The 22947-nt window shown below is 37.4% G+C and overlaps 4 protein-coding genes across 4 annotated transcripts; 1 reads left to right on the plus strand and 3 right to left on the minus strand.

The window, feature by feature from the left end:
- Positions 1-1437: 1437 nt before the first annotated feature.
- Positions 1438-4215, minus strand: LOC129873074 (pentatricopeptide repeat-containing protein At3g26782, mitochondrial). The gene is made up of 2 exons (XM_055948076.1): positions 3238-4215; positions 1438-3132 (listed from the first exon to the last, which is right to left on the minus strand). Exons 1-2 carry the CDS (start codon positions 4129-4131, stop codon positions 2089-2091), a joined length of 1938 nt encoding a protein of 645 aa, XP_055804051.1. The 5' UTR covers positions 4132-4215; the 3' UTR covers positions 1438-2088.
- A 101-nt stretch (positions 4216-4316) lies between these two features.
- On the minus strand, positions 4317-7474 carry LOC129873075 (uncharacterized). Its single transcript, XM_055948077.1, has 2 exons — positions 6585-7474; positions 4317-5326 (listed from the first exon to the last, which is right to left on the minus strand). The coding sequence occupies exons 1-2, from the start codon at positions 7131-7133 to the stop codon at positions 4610-4612; spliced, it is 1266 nt and encodes a 421-aa protein (XP_055804052.1). The 5' UTR covers positions 7134-7474; the 3' UTR covers positions 4317-4609.
- Positions 7475-8304: 830 nt separating this feature from the next.
- LOC129875195 (uncharacterized) lies at positions 8305-9096 on the plus strand. The gene has a single exon (XM_055950641.1). It carries the CDS (start codon positions 8339-8341, stop codon positions 8966-8968), a length of 630 nt encoding a protein of 209 aa, XP_055806616.1. The 5' UTR covers positions 8305-8338; the 3' UTR covers positions 8969-9096.
- A 144-nt stretch (positions 9097-9240) lies between these two features.
- Positions 9241-22311, minus strand: LOC129875194 (sialyltransferase-like protein 1). The gene is made up of 11 exons (XM_055950640.1): positions 22009-22311; positions 21856-21935; positions 21530-21616; positions 21374-21451; positions 21189-21280; positions 20853-21054; positions 18400-18490; positions 16324-16382; positions 10402-10550; positions 10071-10152; positions 9241-9982 (listed from the first exon to the last, which is right to left on the minus strand). Exons 1-11 carry the CDS (start codon positions 22112-22114, stop codon positions 9590-9592), a joined length of 1419 nt encoding a protein of 472 aa, XP_055806615.1. The 5' UTR covers positions 22115-22311; the 3' UTR covers positions 9241-9589.
- Between the last annotated feature and the right edge of the window lie 636 nt (positions 22312-22947).

The raw sequence follows: 22947 nt of genomic DNA on the forward strand, positions 1-22947 counted from the left end.
AATGATTTGGAAGTTTCAAAACCAAAAATAGTGGTATTTGCTAGCAACAACATAATTGAGGCAGCCATTCAATAGAGATTGATTCAAAATCTGATTCAAATCCAATATAGTACCTATGAGTACATAAAAAATGTATTGAATCGATTCAATTCACTAACTTCCCCTTTAGATAAGGGTTGATCGGATTTCTCAATCAATCCACCAATCCAAAGGTGGTGAATGTGACCAACCTACGAAAAGAGGATTCATCACTTCTTTCTCTCATTCAAAATCGTGCATGAGACTTTCATCTCTTCAAATCATGAGTTTGCCTCTGCCTTAGAGTTTGTGCTTGAATAAAGGTAAAACTTCGAGGGTTGGCAAAGATAGTATTCAGTGTGACGACGATATTGCAAATAATAAAACTACTATTTTTATATGGTGAATATAATCTAAGAAGGATTATTTTTTTTATGAATCGATATTATGATTCATACGTTTCATATTTTTATGAAATAAGTCAATTGAGATGTGATATTCATAAACTTGTTGCTCAATGCTCTGTGTTAAAACAAAATTATTAATTTTTACAGTTGATGATATTTTCTGAAAAAAAGGGTTTTAATAACAAGGCAAATCTAACAGGAAAAGTATTTCAATGTTAACCTGAATGTGATAGGTGGATGGCACAGTTGACAAATGAAAAAAGAACAACACAAGTATGGGTATAACGGTAAATGCAAGTTGGCCTTAAACGGAGGACCTTAGCAGTATATTCCTTGGGGGTGCTGTATCCATACATTTATTCTGGAAATGCAATTGGAACTCTCACCCATCAATTTTGTATAATACGTTTACACACATGACACAATAACTTGGAAGTTTTCTCATTTTTTTTTTGTTTTTGTGGTGATCCATTTAAAAGAGTATTGGTTTAATGAATATACGTTTCAAGAAATTGTATCATTTTCCTTTGATACATAAAATCATATCTCAATAATTTGAAGGATAAATCTACAAGAGAAATAGGAAAGGGAGTAAAGCTACTAAAAAAAAAGTAAATAGATAACAACCATTTAAATAAGGCAACACCGAATCGATCGTTACAATTTGTTCTTACCTAACATGATATAACATAGAGATAAGTGTCAAAAACATACCTGAACGATCCTCCTTTTAAAAATAATTTCTTTTTTTTTTGGATAAAAATACTTTAATTTTTAGAGGATAGAAATACTTTAGTCTTTAACTTTTAACTAATATTAATAGGTTATTTAATTTTTATCAAGGTGAAACATTTTCTTCGTATGGAATGCCATGTGACAAGGTTTTTAAAAAAAATGGAGAGTGTATTACACACATTACTGAGATGTGTTTCGCAAAATAATAAGTGATAGTTTAGGTATGAAACTCACACTTTCAATAGTTTAGATATGAAACTCAAAAAAAAAAGAATAGTTTAGGTATGTTTTTAACACTTTATCTCTATAATATATGATACAATAAAATTTAGAAACAATCAAAACAATTAGTATTTAATACAAATACAACGTGAACAACCATCCAAACAACTGGTAAACAAGAAGCTAAAATACTCAAAACGATCAACAAATCATATCCCCAGGATCCCCATGATGTCCCACCAGACAAAAAAAATAACATACTCATAATTAAAAAAATTAAGGTGAAAAAAGTTAGCTATTATTGCCAGAATTTCTTAATTGATGTAATTGGATTAACCATACAACCCTGCAAAGCCCAAATGACACAATATTTGTCCCAAACAAACAAGATTGACTGTTCTCTGCAGTGGATTAAAGGGGTTGAATAATGAAGAGTAGAGCCAGGCGATGAACTCACAGAAAGAGAAGAGAAGTTCTAATTGTTCCGCTTTCTCTCTTTTGCTCTTGACACATACCACACAACAGGGAAATATTGTTTCGTACCAATATCCTTTATAAAACCAGCATAAAAATAGCCTAGTTTGAGATTGGCATACAATTGAAGAAGATGCAAATCTCTATCAGATTATGCACCACTGCTGATCATATGACAAATCCTGTAAAGTCGATTAGGAGGTGAAGACAAAATTTTTGCTCAATGCTTGAATCACCAATAGTCCCCACATGAGCATAAGCCATCCTTAAAATGGTGAAATCTCTTTGCATCTCTGACTACAATTTCCCTATTAACTATCTTGGCAATTAGCTTAATTGTTGTATGGCAGTCTCCGCATATCCTAAGATTCTTAATCACTTGAATGGTACTGCCGGGGACAGAATTCATAACCCCAAAAGCAACAGCGAGCTTCTCACTATGAACTCGTAATATCAGTCCTTTCTCTTCATCCTCAACATCATGAAGATCAGATGTTGTGTTGGGTATATAGCCAGCTATCTGCAGCTTTACAGATAACTCTTCCAAATAAGCATAAATCTTCTCATGTTGAGGGTGTTCTCTATCACCAACCAGAAATACATGCACCCTGCCTTTGAGTTCAAGCAGGCTGAACCCAGGAGGTTTACTTAATCCACGATTTTTCATAAGTATCCTCATCTTCTCTACATCTTCCCACCTTCCAGCATCAGCATATATGTTTGAGAGCAAAACATAATACCCACAGTTTGTTGGGTCTAACTCAAACAAGTTACTAGCAGAAATCTCCCCAAGCTCGACATTCTTGTGCATCCTGCATGCAGCCAGAAGAGAACCCCAAATGACAAAGTCAGGCGTCCCCTTCATTTCTTTTAGCAAATTATATGCCTTGTCAAGGAAACCAGCACGTCCAAGAAGATCAACCATACAAGCATAATGCTCCACTCCTGGTTGTATGCAAAATCTAGGTTCCATAGCCTTAAACCAATACCATCCTTCATCTAGCAGCCCAGCATGGCTACAAGCTGCTAGAACAGAGACAAAAGTAATGTAGTTTGGTTTTACCCCAGCTGAGTTCATCGCGTAAAACACTTGAAGGGCTTCCCTGGCTCTCCCGTGCATACCATAACCTGCAATCAAGGCAGACCATGATTTCACATTCTTTTCCTTCATCCTATTGAAGGCATTCCTTGCCATCCTTAATCTCCCACATTTGCAGTACATGTCAATCACGGACGTACCCACATATACATTATCCTCTAGGTTCATCTTTATTACCTAAAGAGATCAAAGTCAATTAGACAACTGGAAACATCAACACAGTTGAAAATAAGGAGTCAGAAAGAACGCAGAATTTGTGAAAGTGATTAGTCCTGGAAGTACCTGATCATGTATGCACTTGCCAGCCTGAAGAGCTCCTGAATGTGCACAAGCCAGCAGCAAAGCTGACAAGGTGACAGCATTGTAGTCAACCTCTCTATCCCATGCCAGGGAACGAAAAATTTCGATTGCCTGAGCTGAAAGTCCGTGCTGGGCATAAACTGCAATCATAGAATTCCATGAAATGATGTCCTTCTCAGGCATCACGTCGAACATCTTCCGAGACAAATCAACCTCACCACACTTAGCATAGGCATCAATCAATGTATTCCCAACTCCCATGTCTTCATTGAATCCCCTTTTGGTGACAAAGCCATGGAGCCCTTGGGTAAGGGTCTTCCCTGAAACACGAGAACAAGCAGAGAGCACGGAAACCATGGCAACTGAGTCAAGGCAAACTACTTCTTCTGCTTGACCTGCCAATAGCTCTTTAAAAAGCAAGATTGCTTCATGGGGGAGGTAATTTTGGACGTAGCCAGTTATCATGGAGGTCCATGAAACAACATTCTTTTGAGGAATTTGATCAAACAGCTTTCTTGCATCAGCAAGTTGGCCACACTTGGAGTACATATCAATGAGGGCGGAGGATACAAAAAGGTCGGTGTCATAACCAAAGACGAGAGCTTGTTGGTGGGTCTGCTTGCCGGAAGTAAGATCGGAAAGGGAGGAACAGGATTTGACGGCGCAGGGGAAGGTGGAACGGTTTGGTTTTAGAGAGAGCTTTCGCATGGAAGAGAAAGCTCGAAGGGCTTCAACAGAGTCACCACTCCGAGCCAAGTCTGCAATGATAGAGTTCCACGAGAACACATCGGATTTGTCTAAAAATCTATTGAAGAACGTGGCGATGTTGGGATTTGTAGAGAAGTAGGAGAGTGAACCCAAATTAGTCTTCTTCATTCATTCATTCATCCACTCATGTGTCTTGCAAATTTTGTTTGGAGAAACCCAGATTTTAGTAAGTAATTAATAGGACTTGGAGGTTTGATATGTCCCAGGCAATACCTTTTATACCTAAGAAGATCGACAAGCCATTACTACTAGTCATTAATAGGAAAAGAAAGCTGCAAAAGACCAAAGCCTGATTTCCTCAACAGCTTATTACTAGGAATAAACCCACACCAGAAATGCCCTACAATATCAAAAATTTAAAATGTTACAAATTGAAACAATAATCCACAGCCGTGGTTCTCCGATTCAGTATCAGCATGTTGTACAAGTGGGAATTAATTTTGTAAAAGAAATTGAGAATCATCAAAAGTATCACCCCCGCGATCTGACTCTAATTGTAGAATACACATCCCGTGAATGCTTTGAAAAAATCCATAATTGAGCCAAAATACTTGAAAATTTAGCAGCTGTCGAATGGAATAATTTACTAGAGAAGCCTAAGATGTGCAGTATCGTTCATTCTCTTGATCTGCCATCCCATTTTCCAGGAATGTTGTAGCACTGTAACCGAAGAATCATCTATGCATATCTTACTTGACATCATTGCACTGCAGCCAAGAAGGCCAGTAAGAAGACACTTAATTGGGATTGAATGCGTAAAAATACCAATGCATTGAGAAACATTAGTAGTGATTTGCACATTTAAATCACGGATGGAGTTGGGATTAATGGGTTCTCGAGGTGACATCTCGTCATCAGCCTCATGATCCCCAGTAGTTGTAACGATCTGAAGCCTACTCTTTCCAGACTTCTTCCTCGAAAGTCCTTGTCGGTTCCTGTGGTGCAAATCCCAATGGGACGACGAGAAAGAGGGCTGCCCATCTCGGTCATGAACTGAATTGACAAGTGCATGAGAACCACGATTTGAGAAACTCTGGTTCTCACTCTGATCAGGTGGAGAGAAATCAGATCTGAATTTTTCAGGCAATGTCATAACAGTTCCATTTAGGAATTGTACCATCCGAAATTCCACCTGCCTGAGTGACTCTCCAGATGGTGCTGAAAAATCAGGCTGGAACTTTTCCATTAGGCTAGTTGTTTCAGGTGTAAAAACATCCGAGCGGTGGCATCCCTCCCAATGCCCCTGACTCATTTCCAGTAGAGCATCAGAGGATTGTATCCGTTCCTCTGAAAAGTTTATTTCCTGCACAATTAACAGAGATCCATTCATTACCAAATTTGGAAGACCTCAACACAACATGCAAATAACATGTTCCTCTAAATCCATGCAATGTTGTCAATCCAGTTTTTCTACTTACGGTCAAAATCCCCATACAAAGCATCATAGTATGCATCACTAAGAATGGGAAGCAAGCTCTTATTGCTCGAAGTCGAAGTTGTTCCTTGTATAATTCAGGGATGTGATGTTAAACTGTGGATCGGCTGCTCTAAAAGACAGTAACATAGTGTTTGGATTTGCTAGTGGTCAAGACAGGAAGAATGCTTTTGACACATCAAATATGCCTGACTAAAATGCAGAATATGCAAATTTTCTTTGCAGTACTAATCTTGATGTCCCTTTCGTTGATACATTAAGAACAAGGCTGATATTTTGCAAGCACCATGTGGAAATGTAATAGAGGATGATCGTACAGTATACTTACCTATCACAGAACGATTTAATTAGTTTCCCTTTCCTGATCTAGATGATATCTGATTTTCTCGACTATGAAACTTCTTATTTATACTACAGGAATTGGACCAACTTTTATCCTCAAAGTACGTCAAAAGTTGGACTAACTGTGAACCCTAGAACATCTGAAAACAAAAGTTACCTTTTCAGATTTTGTTTGGAGCCACCTTTATTTGAACTAACTAGTACAACAAAATTACATCTCGAGTGTCTGTCATAGGCTGCTAGACAACCAAAGACCACAAACTTGTAAAACCCAAACTACTCTGACAGCCATATAAATCCTGAACCTAAAGCAGCTAAGAAATCCAATGGTTTCTTTAAGGGCAGAAGCCACTATACCTCTGATGACAATCACCAGAGAACTATAAAACTTGAGAGGGAAACCTCACAGGTACAGAAGGAAACATGCAGCAGCCTAGAAATGAAGAAATCTTGCTCCAGCAAAGCTGCTACTCTATGTTGCTTGAGTCCTCCATAAATGTCAATGTATCCATGTCGCATCCACAAAAAGGTATAACTTTTGAAGGGATCAACATTCTTGGAGGATTCAAGCAACATAGATGATAGATAATGCATAGGATTGTGGATCAATTGCTTCAATTTTGTTCTGGGCCACAAAGATATATGTTGAAAGCAAAGGGATTTGATTTTTTCTACTCCAACGAGCAGAGGTTAATAGTAAGAAAATCGTACAAGCAATAGGAATCATTATATGTTTAGAGAGAGAAAGGTTCAAGGTTGGAAGGTTGAGAGTAATGAAGGATACCTGACAAACAGAGAGGGCAGTAGCTCGTGCCCGATCCAAGGGAGATGTATAGACAGAATTGAAACGAATCCCTTGAGACTTGAGAAAAACAGCCAAAGCTCTTGCTTGGCGCTTGCCATTAGGGGTGAGTGCAGCCTCTGGGGATCGTCCGGCAATCAAATCAGGCCTTAAATTCATATGACATTCGCCATTACTAATCAAATATAGGTCTGTGAGGGTCCTATCGTCATCGACAGAATCAGAGGAGAAGGTTCGGTGGAAATGAGGAAGTGAGGGTGGTGGAGCGAGAACATTGTAAGGGTCCCAGACCTTGATAGAAGGTCCTAAACGCGGGGTGCCGAAAGAGGATAGCTGAGGGGATAGAGGGGATGCGGAGGCGTGGCAAGGTAACATCTCTGGCTCTTGTTCCAAAACCTTCTTGAGCAGAGAGTCGTCACCAACTAATCGTCGTCTCTCATCTGGGGTGTCGTTTTCGTGCTCGGCATCTTCTTCTTCCTGTTCGTCTTCTTCTTCAGAGGAGGGTACCTCTACGGACTGAGAAGCGCCCATTGTACAATCTGGATCTTTCCGATCTACGGGGATTGGGGGGTTTAAATAGCTTCAAGCTTTGGGGAAGTAGGAATATTGTTGTTTAGGAAAGGGATAAAGTGTAGACAGAAAATGGGAGGGAAAGGGAAGAGAGAGATCTGAGGAAGATGGAGAAACAATAGTAGTAAACATTTTTATTTTTTTTAACAAAGAAGAAGGGGAAAGGATAGTCCGATTCTCATCCCATGGGTAAATGCGCAACCTTCGGCGACATGCTAATTATAACACCACCCCCTTTATTACTACTACCCACTTCACCCCTCCACATCACATCCCTCTTATTATCCACATTTGTACTTTTTACCTTTTCCTAACAAATCAAACTCCTTTTCTACTCTCCTGCTTTTCTTTTTCCCACTCTAACATACCTTTTTTTTTTTTTTTTTTTACAAAAATTACTTTCATTTTAATTTTTTTGTGGTGGTACATTTTATAGGTATTAAACACACCACGTATAAATAAGTATTTTATACTAATTTAATAAAATAAATCCTTTAATCCATTTAATGTACTTATATTCTTATTTTTGATATAACCATTATCAATTGTGCATATATTTATCATTTTGATTTATTAAAAATGAGATTCTCTTGCATGATAAATTGAATGTACATTGGTGAAAAAATAATTAGTTGATGAAATTGGGGACTCAATCTAAATATTATTGATACACATATATGAAAGCTTATATGTTTTCGTGTGAAAATCTTGCAAGTGAATTTATATCCGACACATCAAATAAGTCAAGCAAAATTTAAAGAATATAATCAATAAATTAAATTGTCAGTAATTTAATTGATTTAATTTGTACTTTTATTCAGGTATTAGTTATTCGTGTATAACTTATTCCATCTTCTACCCTACATAAAATAATACATAAATTGACTCATAACTTATACATATATTAGTTATGTGATTTTCTAACTAAACATAGTATTATGTATTTTGAATTTTATACCTTCCACAAAAATACTACCAAACATGATAAAACTTATATAATATTTTATACATGAATAATTCAATCTTTATCCAGTAACCAAACGATCACTTACTGTTTAGACGTGGCTAAATTTTAAATACCCGAAACAAAAGAGTATTTGGCCCGGCCCAAAAAGGTGAAATGCTGGAAAAAAAGAAAAAAGGAAAATATTAGGGTTTGCATATAAATGAGATCGAGCGTAAGCAGCGGACCTTTACAAGCAACAATGGCGTGTACTGTGGACTTTCGGTGCCTGGACGAAGGATTCGGAGGAAAAACGTACAAACGAAAGAGAGCAGAGAAAGAACGAGGCAATGGTATAGAAGATGGAGAAGCGGCGGCCATGGAAGTAGAGGAGATTTCAACTCGTGCATCGAAGAGACAGGCGGTTCCATCTGAGGAGGATCCAAACAAACCGGTACTGGGGAGGCCGACATACGACGGGGTGATCGCAGGTAGAGTATCTGGAAGGAATTGGAAACAGCCGCGGAAACACAGATCATCGGCGGCGAAGGTGAGCGTGAAGGGGAAGTCATTGGAGCAGAGGATGAAAGAGAAGGAGATAAAAAAGGCGTACAAGGAGAGAATCAATGAGCTCAAGGAAGAGATAAGACAGAACAAGGTGGAGAAGCGTAAGCAGAGGGAGGAAAGAGAGAAGAAGAAGCAGGAAAACATTCTCAAGTCTGGGACCAAGGTTCAGAAGATCACCAATCCAAAAACGCTCAAAAAGATTGCCAAATCTAAGCAGAGGAAGCTCCTCAAGGTTGTTTCTGACGATGTTCTTAACCGTGGAAACAAGAACAAATCTAGCTCATAGATTCATTCAAAATGTATTCTTCTTTTTGATATCAACTGGTTTTCCTTTGCTCGTATTAAGTTTCTGGAATATTCCTTCCTTTTAATTGATCCCTTATATTGCAGCATTATAATTAATTATCTCGTAAATGCCAAATGCGTCAGCACAATACCATTCTCAGACAATGTAATGTTAGGAATAGAAAAGAGAATATGCACCAAACCCTCCATCATCCTTGCAGTCTCCCCTTTTACTATACCGGAGATTATAGCACAAAATCAACAGATGTATTCTAACTGTAAAAAGTTCTATAACAAAGCCAGGTAAATATGGAACACGAGACTTCTTTACTTGCAAAATTAATGAGTAAGTTAAGAAAAGGTAAGGACAGCTCAGGAATATGGTCCCTAATTTCCTCATTCCTCCAGTAATTCAGATCATCAAGTATATGCAACTTTCAATCTATTTTGCAATGCACTTATAATTAAGATTTGAGCTCCCTGTGGTGGCTGTCACTAGTTTACACTCCAAGAGGAAGCTGCTTGACGTCTTGAACACAAATCACTTGGTTCCCTTGTATTTGTGCATGTAAAATATAAATTAGGTTCAACTCGAATTGATCCATCATATCAAGCCATTGTTTCATGCCTCTGACTTCAGGGGATGTTTCATGCAGACTAGATCATCCAGTTTATTCCCATCCATTTTGTACAAAGACACACCTTCCATCTGCATATAGTGCTTCCGCGCTTCCTCCCTCAAGCTCTCAAAAGGCATGATTTCCCATCGATTGTAATTTGAATACTTCCTGATATCCTTCATATCTGTGGAACCAGATACAGGCCCAGTGCCATAGGGACCTGATTTGCCCCATACTTTACAGTTAACAAACTGTCCCAATCCTCCCTCTTGCCCGGCTTGCTTCTTTTTCAAACGCAATGCAGCTCTGTGAGCGTAGTTTATCATTTCTTGACTAGGCACATCAGACCAGTCTTGCTTTCTCTTTGCTCGCATAGGAGAATGGATTCGTATGACCTAAAATATGATTTCTTAGCGAGAGCATCAAACAAAAAATGAACAAATTGAAAAATGACCTTTAACTGCAATAATCCAGTGTCCTTACTCCAAGGCATTCTAAGAGTTGATAATATGCCCTCCCTTGGAGTGGGTTGTGCCCTTTCCTTGGTGTAGAAAAGTATCGAGTCCTATACAACAAAGTTTTCCAATAACACACAGAGATAATGTTTAATGGTAGCATGCAAAAGTTAAGAAAGGTAAAGTAGAAGATGGAATTCAAGTGGAGTGTTGAATATTCCAGAAAGATGGTAATATTTCAACATTGGATGGAGTTGCAAAGAGAAAACCTGATACCAAGTTTTTCAAATGTGGATATATTTTGTTGTCTAGTAAAAGTTGACGTAACAATGGAGAAGAGGAGCATAATAGAACATTACCATTCTGTGTAACCAGGATCAACAGTGAAACCATAAATGTCAACAATGTCGCACATGGAAAGCGCTAATTCTATTGATTTCATCCCAGTTCCTTTGGCACCTCTGCGTAATACGATTCCTTGGAACAGATAGACCGGATTCCGGATTTCCTGCAATAAATAATGGAGGTCTGTCATTTTCTCTTCAAATGAATTTGATGTCATAAAGCATCAGACTCCCCACCCACCACCTTACGAAATTCATATTCTACCATGTCATAAAATAATAGGACTTCTTTTACAATCAAACATACATTTAAAATTCGTTTCCAACATGTCATGAAATATTACAAGTGGCTTATGGCCCAAAGAGGGCCAAACAAAGCACTTTCACAAAACGTTTGAAGATAATAAACAAATCCCTTAGGCTTTAGCCACCACTTAGAATCAATTAGCAATGTAGCAAATAATTGTATCTGCAAAAGACATTCTTCAATTTCCAGCATCTACCCGTTATAGTGCAAAGCTACACTGTTCTTTGAAGAAAACTACTCAGTCATCCATCCTGCAACCATGTTCGACAATTTTCATCCCACCGCATCCCGTACAAACCATCCACCCTAGTTGACCTCACCTCTTCCCCACTATACCTCTGTTCAGTTTTATTTTTGCTATTCATTGACAGATGAAGCTCTCTCTTTATCATCACGCGCCAAATCCAACATCCGTTTTTCTTGGGAACGCCTAGCACCCAAAAGAGCAAAGTTCATTTTCTTTTCAAGGTAAAGCGGCGCATAACAATGAACGAAGTTTAGAATCAATTTTTTTGGTTGGGGGGTGGGTTCAAATCCATATCCAAGAGCTTATGTCGGATTGTAAGATTCTCACTCGGGATTGCATTCCTTACAAAAACCTTTATCACCCTTCCTAAGGAATAAGTAGTCTATATGAGTCTTAGCCAATGTACTCTGGAAGGTCACCAAATGTTCCTCCTTCAGGGAAACTCGAGTTAGCTACCTCCAACTCAAAAGCTTTTGCAAAATTCAAAAGCGAGCCTCCTTCATTTCTATCCCCAAAATCAGAACCTCTATACACCTCGTCATAGCCCTTTGGAGTTGTCCTGATGTGGCCACTGAAATCTCCTCCTACGAATAGCTTCTCAGTGTGTAGAATACCTCTCACAACCTCATCCAAATCCTCCCAAAAATGCTTCTTAACCTCCTTGTCCAAGTTCACTTCCAGTACATATGCACTAATAAATGTTCAAAGTAAGCCCTCCAATGACTAGCTTAATCGCCATCATCCTATTGTTGATCCTTCTAACCAATGGCGGAGCCAGGATTTTCAATAAAGGGATTCAAAATCTGAAGAAGTAGACACACGAACTAGCCGAAGGGGGTTCGACATCTACTATTTATACATAAAAAATTATTTTAAACAAGTATAAATAGTATAATTTTTTGCCAACGGGGTTCATCCGAACCCCCTAGCCACCATGTGGCTCCACCCCTGCTCCTAACGTCTACCACTTGCTCCCTTAGATTTCTATCTACTAGAATGTCTATTCTATTCTTGTTTTTCGTGCCTCCTGAATACAACAATTTAAACCCATTCACATCTCGAACTACCCATTCAGTAATCTGGACACTAGTTATAATAACCTTTATCTTCTTGAGAATCTTCACCAACTCTATTGACTTCCTCGTCAATGTCCCTATGATCCAAAACCCTACTCTTAGCCTAGAAGCTCTCTTAACCCACTTACCACCCCTACCCTTCTCCATATCCCAAGGACATGACTCTAGTCTACCATCGTTCACCAGAGTCACTAAAGCAAATGTAAACTAATCAGAGATATACTTAAATATACACCAAATCAAGTAGGAATTAAGAGTAGGCCATGGTCAAATATGTGAGACAACCTCGGATCGATGTTCAGAGTGTTCAGAGTGATTTGCATATTTGAGGCACTAGATTTTCCTAACTAAAGAAGGGTTGTGCATAAATCACCGTATTACCGAAACGAACTAAGAATTTTGGTAATTTGGTAGGGTTTTCAATAGAAATATTAGAATTACGATATTAGAGTTCAATTTCGGTATGAAACATTAGTGTCGATATATACACCATATATTCGGAATTGTTTGTGCTTAATCTGATACTGACTTTTGATTGATTGGGTTTGGTAATTGTTTTGGACGGGTATATGGACTTTGCGTGTCTCACATGGGTAATGGTTCCCGAATACCCTCGTTGGAGTACATGTGTATAGCGGTTGCATACATAGCCATTGCATTGCATTCACTCTTATCTGGCTTGTTGAATTAAATTGTTTGTATTTGTATTTGTAATTTATGGGAAGTATATTTGATTGACTTGAGCTATTTCACCTTTAATTCCATTAATTGTTTCAAATGTTTATACTTGGTTAATACTCACACAAATGTTTTCACGACCAAGCCTCGTCACTACTTTGATGGTGTTTAACAATGATACTTACTGGGTACGTTGTTTTTGTACTCACACTACACTTGATGCACTCCTTTTTGGGAGTAGGTCCAGATCTGTGCACCAATGTAGTCCACATAAAATTTGAGTTTGATGTTGTTCATGCAAAGGTTTCGAGGTAAGCTAGCTGGCTGATTTCTTCTCATCATTTTCATTCTGTCATTATTATTTTTGGACATATGTAATAGCCTATTTCAAACTTGTATTCTCTTTTAGAGGCTCTTGTATCTACGACATCAGGTTTTGGAGGTGTATTTTTGTAAGACCCGGAAAGTTGAGGAGTAGAAACGAAGGAAAAACTTGGGAAAATGGAGTGGTTGAGGACTCGTAGGAGTGACTCGTAGGATTGATGCTGAGATTGGAAACTTGGCTAAGTCAGGAAGTGAGTCTACGAGTCAAGTTACGACTCATAGAAGTGAATCGTAGTTGCAGGGCCTGAGTTCTGCACAGAGCAAGCCTCAGTACTTTTTCGACGACTCAACAAGACGAATCGTAGAACTTTTGACGAGTCGTAAAGTTGAGTCGTAGGTGAACTTCAGAGACTCGATTTTCAGGGTTTTCTCAGATCCGGCAGAACGAGTCCTTTCTACGATTTGTAAAAGACCCATTCGTAGGGTCTGTTCGACCAGTTATAAGAAGGGGTATTTTGGTCTTTCCCTATGTTTTATTAGCGAATGGGGACGTTTTGGGACTAAATTCTCACTATTTATTGACCCTAAGTATTTCCAAACCCTTCATTCTCTCATTAACTCTCAAATTCATAAAACCCTTCTCTCCCAAGGTCTTCATCACCAAGCAAATTCTAGGGTTTCTTCAAGATCAAGTCTCCCTTCTCAATCTCAAGGTCAAATTTATCAAGGTATGTAGGTAGGATCCATGGGTTCTTCCACCCATGGAGTCCAAAACCCTTTTAAATTAAATGTCTTGATTTCAAGTAAGATTTTCTTATGGGTCATTCCAATTTCTATTTAATAGCATGAATGAGGATTAAGTTAATGATTATTGGTCTATTTTGATGCAAAATGATTTCAAATGCATGGATTGATGGTTTGCAAGTATTTTCTCTACTTAGCTCCTTAAAGGTTCTTGAAATTCATGGTGGGTTGTTTAAAGCATGATTTTAAATTGATGAACCTCATAGTGTTATGCATGATTTCATTTATATACATGTTGAAAGTTGAATTGACTTGAACCCACATAGTTTTACTCTAATTTTCATTAAAGCATGATTTGAGGGTGATAGACTCCAATTAAATATTTATGAAAGCTAATGACTATGATTATGAGAGTCTTTTCAATGAAAGAACGAAGGTTGGTGAGAGTTTTCCTCACCCAAGTTATGAATTCTTTATGCGATAATGACAATTCTTGCATATTTGAATCACCAAGGGTTTTAAGGAGCTATTCTTCCGAATGATGACTTGATATCTCAAAATGTATGTATGTTTATGTTACTATGCTATATTATTCCGTGGAATTTGACTTAGCACCGAATGGGGCTTGAGGTGGGGTTCGGTAAGGGAATCCTAGTAGCAACCTCTTGTTTCATTAACCATGTGCCACCATAGGAGCCCTTGTAGGCTAGGCTAGTGGATCCACAAATGGCCACCTAATGTTAAAGAAATGAATGTTGACGGAGTTCTACCTTGGCAAGTAGTCTCCCCTTCCAATGTAGGGGTTACGTTGGATTCCATGTTATAGTTCACACTGTCTTATTGTTGGTTATACTCATCTTCCCACATATGTATGATTTAAATGCTATCTACTTGATTACTCGTGCATGCACTCATTTATGTACCTTACCTTATAAATGTCCTAAATGTTTTACATTGTATTGCATGCCTACATTCAAAGTACTAATGCATACTCCTTTGCCTATATGATATCACCATGTAGGGACCGATGCTCCTACTCGTTCTCCTCCACGTGATTAGTTGGGATTGCTTGAAGGTTACTTTTGGTGAGTTCCCATGTTTCGGGAACAATACTCCTTCTCCTTTCTAGCTTATGCTATGGTGAGACCTTTAGACATCTATTATGGTACTTCATTTCTATTTTGATTGAGGGTGAGCTAGGGACATGTCTTAGCCCCCATCAAGTCTAAGATTTAGAGGTATTGTTGGACATGTATGGTGAATCTTGACTACTATGGAGCTTGTTTATGATGTTTTCCCCTAGTCCCTCTTTTCCCTTGTTTTCTGCTTGATTATTTTTGTCATTACCAATGAAAGACTAAATGAATGCTAAGAGGCTTGTTTGAGGTATCTTCGGGTTCCTTATTCGCTGTGTCACGTCTAGGCCCTAGGCTTGGGTCGTGACATTTTGTTACTCTCCACACTTTTGAATTATGATATTCTAGTTATGACTTAGTTATTCTCTTCACTTTTATCTTTTTCGCTTAAATGCTAACAAATGGACTAAAAGAGGGTTTGGGGTCATGACAGTTCTAAGCTCCAAAATGTATCTGGAATACAAAGTTTAAGAAAGTAAAGAAGATTTTTGAATCTTATGATATTAAACTAAAGATATGTATAATGTACCAAAATGCCCTTTAAACTTGTGGTCTTAAACATGTCAGGTGGGGTGTTCAAATTCAAGAGTTGTCAACTTAGAAGAGAGACCTTTTTTAAATAGACTAAAAAGAAAAGTAAAACAAACAAATTGAAACAGAGCGGGTAATATTGTTACATCATATTATCATTTTGAAATGAAGGCTCGGCCATGGAGTCCTTTGTGATAAGAATGTAACACTAGAACTTAAAGGAAAGTTCTACAGAGTGGTGATTATGTTGTATAGGCCGGAGTATTGGCCAGTTAAGAATTCTCATATTCAAAAGATGAGATGGTGGAAATGAGCATGTTGAGGTGGACGTGTGGACATACTAGGAGAGACAAGATTAAGAACGAAGATATCCAGGACAAGGTGGGAGTGGCCTCTGTGGTGGGCAAGATGAAGGAAGCGAGACTGAGATGGTTTGAATAATTGAAAAATAAGAGGTCGTAGTGAGGAAATGAGCCGTGGTAGGTATTAGGAGAGGTAGAGGTAGGCCGAAGAAGTGTTGGGGATAGGTGATTAGATAGGACATGGTGCAACTTCAGCTTTCTGAGGACATGATCTTATTATGAAGGTCGCAAATTAGGTTAGAAGGTTAGTAGAAAGTTGAGCATTATCTCGTTTTCGTGCGGAATAGTGGGCTTGGTGGTAGAAATGTATCCATAGCTTGAATTCTTCAACAAATTCCTAAAACAATATCAACTAAAAGTCCGCCTTAGGTCACTCACGGGTAGCACTTGATTGAAGATGTAAATCGAGAACAACTAAAACTAACAATAACAACCTCAAGAAGAAAAATATGATGGAGAAACAAATAAGTAAAAGCATTGATCTGAACATAGAAGTAAAAAGATACTACCATTCATCTGAATAATACATTACCTTTATCATTGCATTGAAGTCTCTGTGGATGACACTTTTAATTATAAGCACCTCATCATCTGAAAGTAAAAAACAAATAGCAACATATAATGAGTAGCAGCTTCTTGACTATTGCTTCCAATAATAACAAATCACAACAAAGTCATCGCTAACAATCATAAAAATAGTAAAAAGTTCACTACTAATGTTCAGATGCTCTTCTTTAGGACAAGTAATGTAGCTGACCGACTAATATGAAATGCTAATATCAGAATTACCCGTACAATACAGCTACAAACAATAATAATTACCCTGACCCTATATCTAATGACAAATAACTGATCTGGAAGCATTTGAACAGAAATAGCAAAGACTTATTAACCAAAAATTAATAGCCCGTCAAGCTATTCAAAGACATTTTCAAGCCCTTCAGCTATTTTTTATTCAGCTAACATTATGTCATAGACCTTTAGTCTATCAAAGAGCTATCTGCTACGAAATGCTAACAGACTTGACAAGCATGGTCCTATGACCTATGCTAAATAGAAGAGGGTACTGAAGTCAATTTTCTTAAACTTGGTTAGAACTATCATCTTCCTCCTCTTTTGCTCACATCTCTTTTTTTTTCCTGATTAAGCTACCAGCAAGAAGAGAGTTTTCTTTATACCAGGTGAAAATTTGAAAAAGGAGAATCCTTTTAGCTATATAAGGAGCTATCATCTATATGTAACAGTTAACTATCTTGCTCCTTCCTTCAACGCCAATGCCAACTAGACTGAAACAATCGTTTGGAGGATATAAACACTAGTGTCAAAAGTTAATTTTGGGACCATCTGAGAAGTTCCGAACTAAAGACAAAATAGCAATAAGTTGAAGCCACACAAAGAAAAAACATGCAAGGCTTGACAATTATTGTGGTTCCTCTCTCTGCCCCTCTCCTCCTTTGTCTTTCCCCCTCCTCCCGTAAGCACCTTTTGGTTTAGCTGAACCATTCAGGTTAAAGAATTGGCGTAGCCAACACTCTCTATTTCTAGCTCTAGACTTTCAATTACACAACTCATCGACACACCACTGCTAATACGCAGAATAAGACCCAACTACTGGTGCTAATCTGAAAGCTTTTTATAGTAGTGCATCAGAGTGCGTGCTCACCACAATAAATGTATCTGACATCCTAATATGACATACTCATATAGTCATATATGAACTACCCAACATCACACGTTAAATAACAAAATGAATAGGAATTCTATAGTTCTGCAAAACTACATTTAGACCAAAATCCTCAAAAATGGACATTATAAATATACACCATCATAATAAAAAATCAATAATTGCCACTGAATGGAAGTGCATTTTTTTTCTTTTCTTTTTCCTGATCAGTAAGCAAAATGTGATACTGAAAATAAAATAGAGACACCGAGGAGGTGATTGGAGTATACAGAAGTGGGCAGTCCCCTACACCAAAAAAAGGGAAAGGAAAGAAACAACCAAAAGAAGGGAAAAGTTTTTATGCAGAATGTCCTATTCTTGTTGAGAGTTAATGACGTCTAACAAAAAATAAATAAGTAAAAACAACTACTACGCCTCAGTCACAAACAAAGCTAATGAAGTTTAAATTGTGTGTGAATCATACAATACCTTTTTTAAAAAAAAAAAAAAATTGGGTGTGAATCATACATCTTGAAATTTGCACCAAAGAGCAGCAAACATAGGCAGTCTGTATTTCCTTATCCTATACAGTGATTACTTTGCATCAAAACACCTAGAGTTTCCTTTTTTGAATAGGAAAATACGTAGAGTTTCTTTCTTCCCATAGAACCCCAAAACACCTAAAACCATTGCTGAATGGTAATGCTTATTAGGCAACAATGAGATCATTAAAGAAGTTTTGTTTGGTTGATGCTCATAACACAGTGCATAACATCAAAAATTGTAGACATCACTCTGTCTTGAAGTCAATATAGGAAAATGGAAAAATGGGAAGAAGCATATATATATATATATATATATATATATATGAATAAAAAATAAACACAGAAGACAAGATGTATATGATCAAATTTTCAGGAAATGAATAGGTTTTCCGATAATTACCAGAACCGTTGAGAATTTTAATCATGTTTCCTGCGGCACCTCGCACAACTAAGCGAAAATCTCTCTTCAGGCCAACATGCTTGGCGTATTTCTGCACCGCATGTTTATAAGCAGTTATTTTCACAACAGATTCTGGTTGATTGACACCATAGAAGTGAAATCTATAAGGTTTTTTTTTACTGGGTTAATACAACTTTTAACAGATTATGCATATTAATGACTACATAAATGCTGGTAGTCTTCATCACTCTCAGATCTCTTACAAGGCCAGACCTAGTTATTCTTTACTAGTACTACATGGAGCGAAATAACTATAGCAATGTGGATAATGACATAAGAATTTTAAGAATACACGAGATACAACAGAATGATGACTCGAGTTGCTTTACTAAGTTCTTTTTTCACTTTATATGCAACAATCTTGGGACACAGGTCTAGGATGTTAATTTGACTTATATATTATCTTAGTGATAATAATTGGTAATGGAATGCACATCAATTTTTGGAAGGATAAATGGCTTAACAACATAGCACTCATGGATGTCTATTCTAGCTTCTTCAACATTGCCCAAGACAAAGACTCCACAATTGCTCAGAATGGGAGTAAATTCAAATGGGAAATGGATAGTTTAGTGGATTTGTTCGAAAAAGTGGAGAATTGCAATATAAATGAAGCCCTTCAAGATACCATGTGTTGAGGCAGTAAGGTTACATTCACAGTCAAGGACTGTTACAAGCAGATCTGCAAACAAAATCAGGTGTTGGATTCTTCGCCATGGAAATTGATTTGAAGGACCAAACTACTTACTAAGGTCATATGCTTCAACTAGATAGCCTTATATGAAGCTTGTCTAACACTAGACAACCTTAACAGGAAAGGACTTCTGCTGGTTAACAGATGTTACCAATGTAACAAGGATCTGGAATCCGGTAATCACTTGTTTTTGCATGGTCCAGTAGCTACTGGTGTTTGGAACATGTTTTGCACCCTTTTTGGCCTGAGTTGGGTTATGCCAAAGAACATGAGACAGGCACTTTTGAGTTGAACTTTATGGAAAGTTGATAAGGCCATCAAGAAAATCTGGTTGATGATTCCTGCTACTATCTTTTGGTGTTTGTGGACAGAAAGGACGAAGAGATGTTATGATGGCATCTCAACTCCAAATCACTCTCTTAAAGCTACATGATTACTTAACCTTTTTTGTTGGTCAAAATTGACCACAGCCCTTAGAGCTGGACATTTTCTAGACTTTGTTAGCACCCTAGGTCTAGATTAACACTTTGTATACGAGCTGAACTGAGCTAAATACTCCTTTTTGTCCCTCTGTTACTTGTAACTTTGCATCTCCTTGATGCTTTTTAATGAAACATATTACTTCATCAAAAAAAAAAAGGGCAGCCTGGTGCACTTAAGCTCCCCGGACCCTGCGGGAGCTTAAGTGCACCGGGCTGCCCTTTTTTTATTACTTCATCAAAAAAAGTGATAGTGGAAGAAACATATTAAAGTACTGGTTGAAAAGTTAGTTCAATGGAGAAAATATGACATCCAACTTTAGACGTTCTACAGTTATGAATAGAAATTCTTGAAATTGTATATTCAACCTTTTCCAAAAAAAATAATAATTCGTGAAAGTAGTATAAAATAGAATGGCGTGCAAACATTTTTGGGACGTTCCAAAATAGGAAGTTTATCATATAAATTAAATCAGAGAACTTGTTTTTTATTAGTAAGAGTGTTGTGTTGGATAGAGAACTCTAGTTTAGATAATACCTACTTCACCTTAAAAAGACAAATTGTTTTAACATTAAATGAATTGGACTGGATAAAGTGTAATGAGGATTCATAAAAGAAACCACAACTAGTCTAGGATTGAAGCGCAATTAGTTGATTGCATAGGGTTATTGTATTGACAGTGAAATCTGGTACTAAGTGGTTGTCACATAAGTACAGGATGTCCAAGAACAATAAAGGACTTGCCCTGATAGCCTATAATAGGGAGATACTACCCAGAAGTTTTTGATAGTACCTTATATACACATTAGTGTCAATCATCCATAGGGTGCATCAACATATTTAGTTCTTACTCTCTTATCTTGCTTTCTCAAGAAAAAATATGCCTTCGAAGAGGCGTGAAGAACACAAGTGGCGTGGCGTCACTCTATTCAGTTCCAATTCATTTAACAGAGTGTATATTTTTCTTAAGACAGACTATCTAACACTGAATGAATTGAACAACTTTTGAAAGAATGAGACTAAATAAATTAAGAAATTCACAGAAGGATACTATAAATTGGTCAGACAGCTGAAGATGAAAAAACTAAGTCAAACATGTGTCTGTGACGCTTCTCCTCATATCCAATGGCCCTCGTGGATTCTGACACGAGATAGTGTCCTTGTGAATGCTTCGTGTCATAAATCATGTTTATTTTCAACAGACAAAGGGCTAATTTACCTCATTAACAGGAGCCTCATTGTCTCGTATAACTGCATCATGACTGTCAATTTCCTCTCCAAACTGTGTCTTCAAGAGGTCTCCAGAATTGCCAACGACTGCACATCTTCTGAATTGTCGAGGGTGAAAAGGAGGCTTAGCTGGTAAAGTTAGATTGAGATGTTCTTCGCAAAGAGTCTGGTTGTAACATTTGTCTGCTCCTCTGCAAACAAGCAAAGTAGAAACTAAAAAGGAAACAATGAAATAAAATATGAAGATGTAATCACATTAAATCTTTCATTAATTGATTAAGAGGGTGAATGGTGATGATAATGGAGGATGAAGGCAATAACTTACAGCTGTGCAATCCTTTTTGCTGCATAGTCAAACCATCCATCAGGCCGAGAATCCAAATATTCTCTTGTCAACACTGTTGTCATGTTACGATACTGCATTTGAGATAATCCCAATTTATTTTAATGTACTACTAGTGGAAGCCCCGAAACAAGTTTAAAAGGCATGAATTAACAAGTATGAGGAACCTGCTCCCACAGAAGTATTGCTTCGCAGACGTCGTACTTGTACTCCAATGGTTCAAAGATCTTGAACTGCTCATTATACTGCAAGTGAAAGAATGAATGCATCTGAGTGTTTTGTAGATCAGTGAACAATAAGAAGGAGATGGATGAGACACAAACCCAAGTGCTATTAGTTCCTTGGGGAAACTTGAGAATCACATTGCAATGGTCAATTATATGAGCAGTCAATCCCAGCCCTCGGTTAGCCTGGAAGCAGAAAATTCCATAAAAAGACAATAAACGACTGCAATATATGCTGAAAATGCATATCACTTTTCAACTCCAGTCGTAATTGTATTTAAGAGAAAAACATGGGTGGGGTGGGTTCAAATTTGCAGCAGCAAGTACAATAGGTGGGGTGGGGGTGAGATCCATGGAAATAATTAGATTGCTAAGTAGCAGGATGAAGAGAGTAAAATTAGTAGAGGAGAATCCCAAGTAATTACGACGCATTGCTGAAGGTTAGACTGGAAGTGGGACAAGATCCGAATATCGTCTCGGCTGACATTTACGGGAGTCCAACTACCTGCATGCGTCAAAATTGTAAATTAGCATAAATCAGAAGAGCATAATTAGGGTTAAGGAAAAGATATAGATACCAGTGAAGAAAGAGGACTGAATGGCGAGAACGATAATGGAGAAGAGAGCAGCAACAGAGACAAGACGAACAAGAGCTGCTTTCTTGCTGAAACGAAGTCTTGTCATTTGGAATTGGTTCCCAACCAGATCAAGATCTCACACTTCTTTTCACTTTCCTTGCTTCATCTAAATAACACCACTGCAATCTTTTACTTTTGCTTATACTCTAGTCAATCTTTCCTCATTTATCTCTTATCTTTTGATTTATGTTATGTTTTCTAATAAACAAGAAATTTCTACATGTCAATGGAAAAAAAAAAATTAATTTTAGAGTTTTGCTTCCAAACTCAATGGCAAGAAATTAATATTTAAAGAGCAAAGGTGACGGACTTGGAAGCTATTCCAGAGTGAAACTAAATACCTCGTAACAAGCTGTAACAGGGAGCAAAAGTCTCGTTAGACAATAACTAATATGTACTATACTCATACACTCCCAACATATTTCATTCTTAAACTTAGTTTTGCATAACTCATAAGGAATGTTTTTGTTTTTAAGGATAATTTCAAAAATATCCTTTCAAATCTAGCTTCGCAACACTAATTGGTTTCTAATATTAGGCTTATCTCCCTTCAATTGAAATGCATTGGAAGATGGGATGAATTGATTCAACTTCAATTATTTCACATTACTATAAATGAATTATAACAGTTATTACAAAGAAATCAAAATTAAGATTGGTAAGCATAATGTAGATGAACACACCCACACAGAGACATATACTTAGTGTTACTAAGCCAAACTTGAAGGATCTCTCTCAAGTTATCCCTCGTTCTTATGTTGGATCTTTTTCCATTTTTTTTGTAAATTTCACACAGAAGTTTTTGGACAACATTTGTTTGAAACTGGAGAAAAAAGAATATTTGAAGTTGAAATTTAAAAAGTAATGTTTTGCTAAAAC

Source organism: Solanum dulcamara, chromosome 11 (assembly GCF_947179165.1).
Source record: "Solanum dulcamara chromosome 11, daSolDulc1.2, whole genome shotgun sequence".
Taxonomy (NCBI): domain Eukaryota; kingdom Viridiplantae; phylum Streptophyta; class Magnoliopsida; order Solanales; family Solanaceae; genus Solanum; species Solanum dulcamara.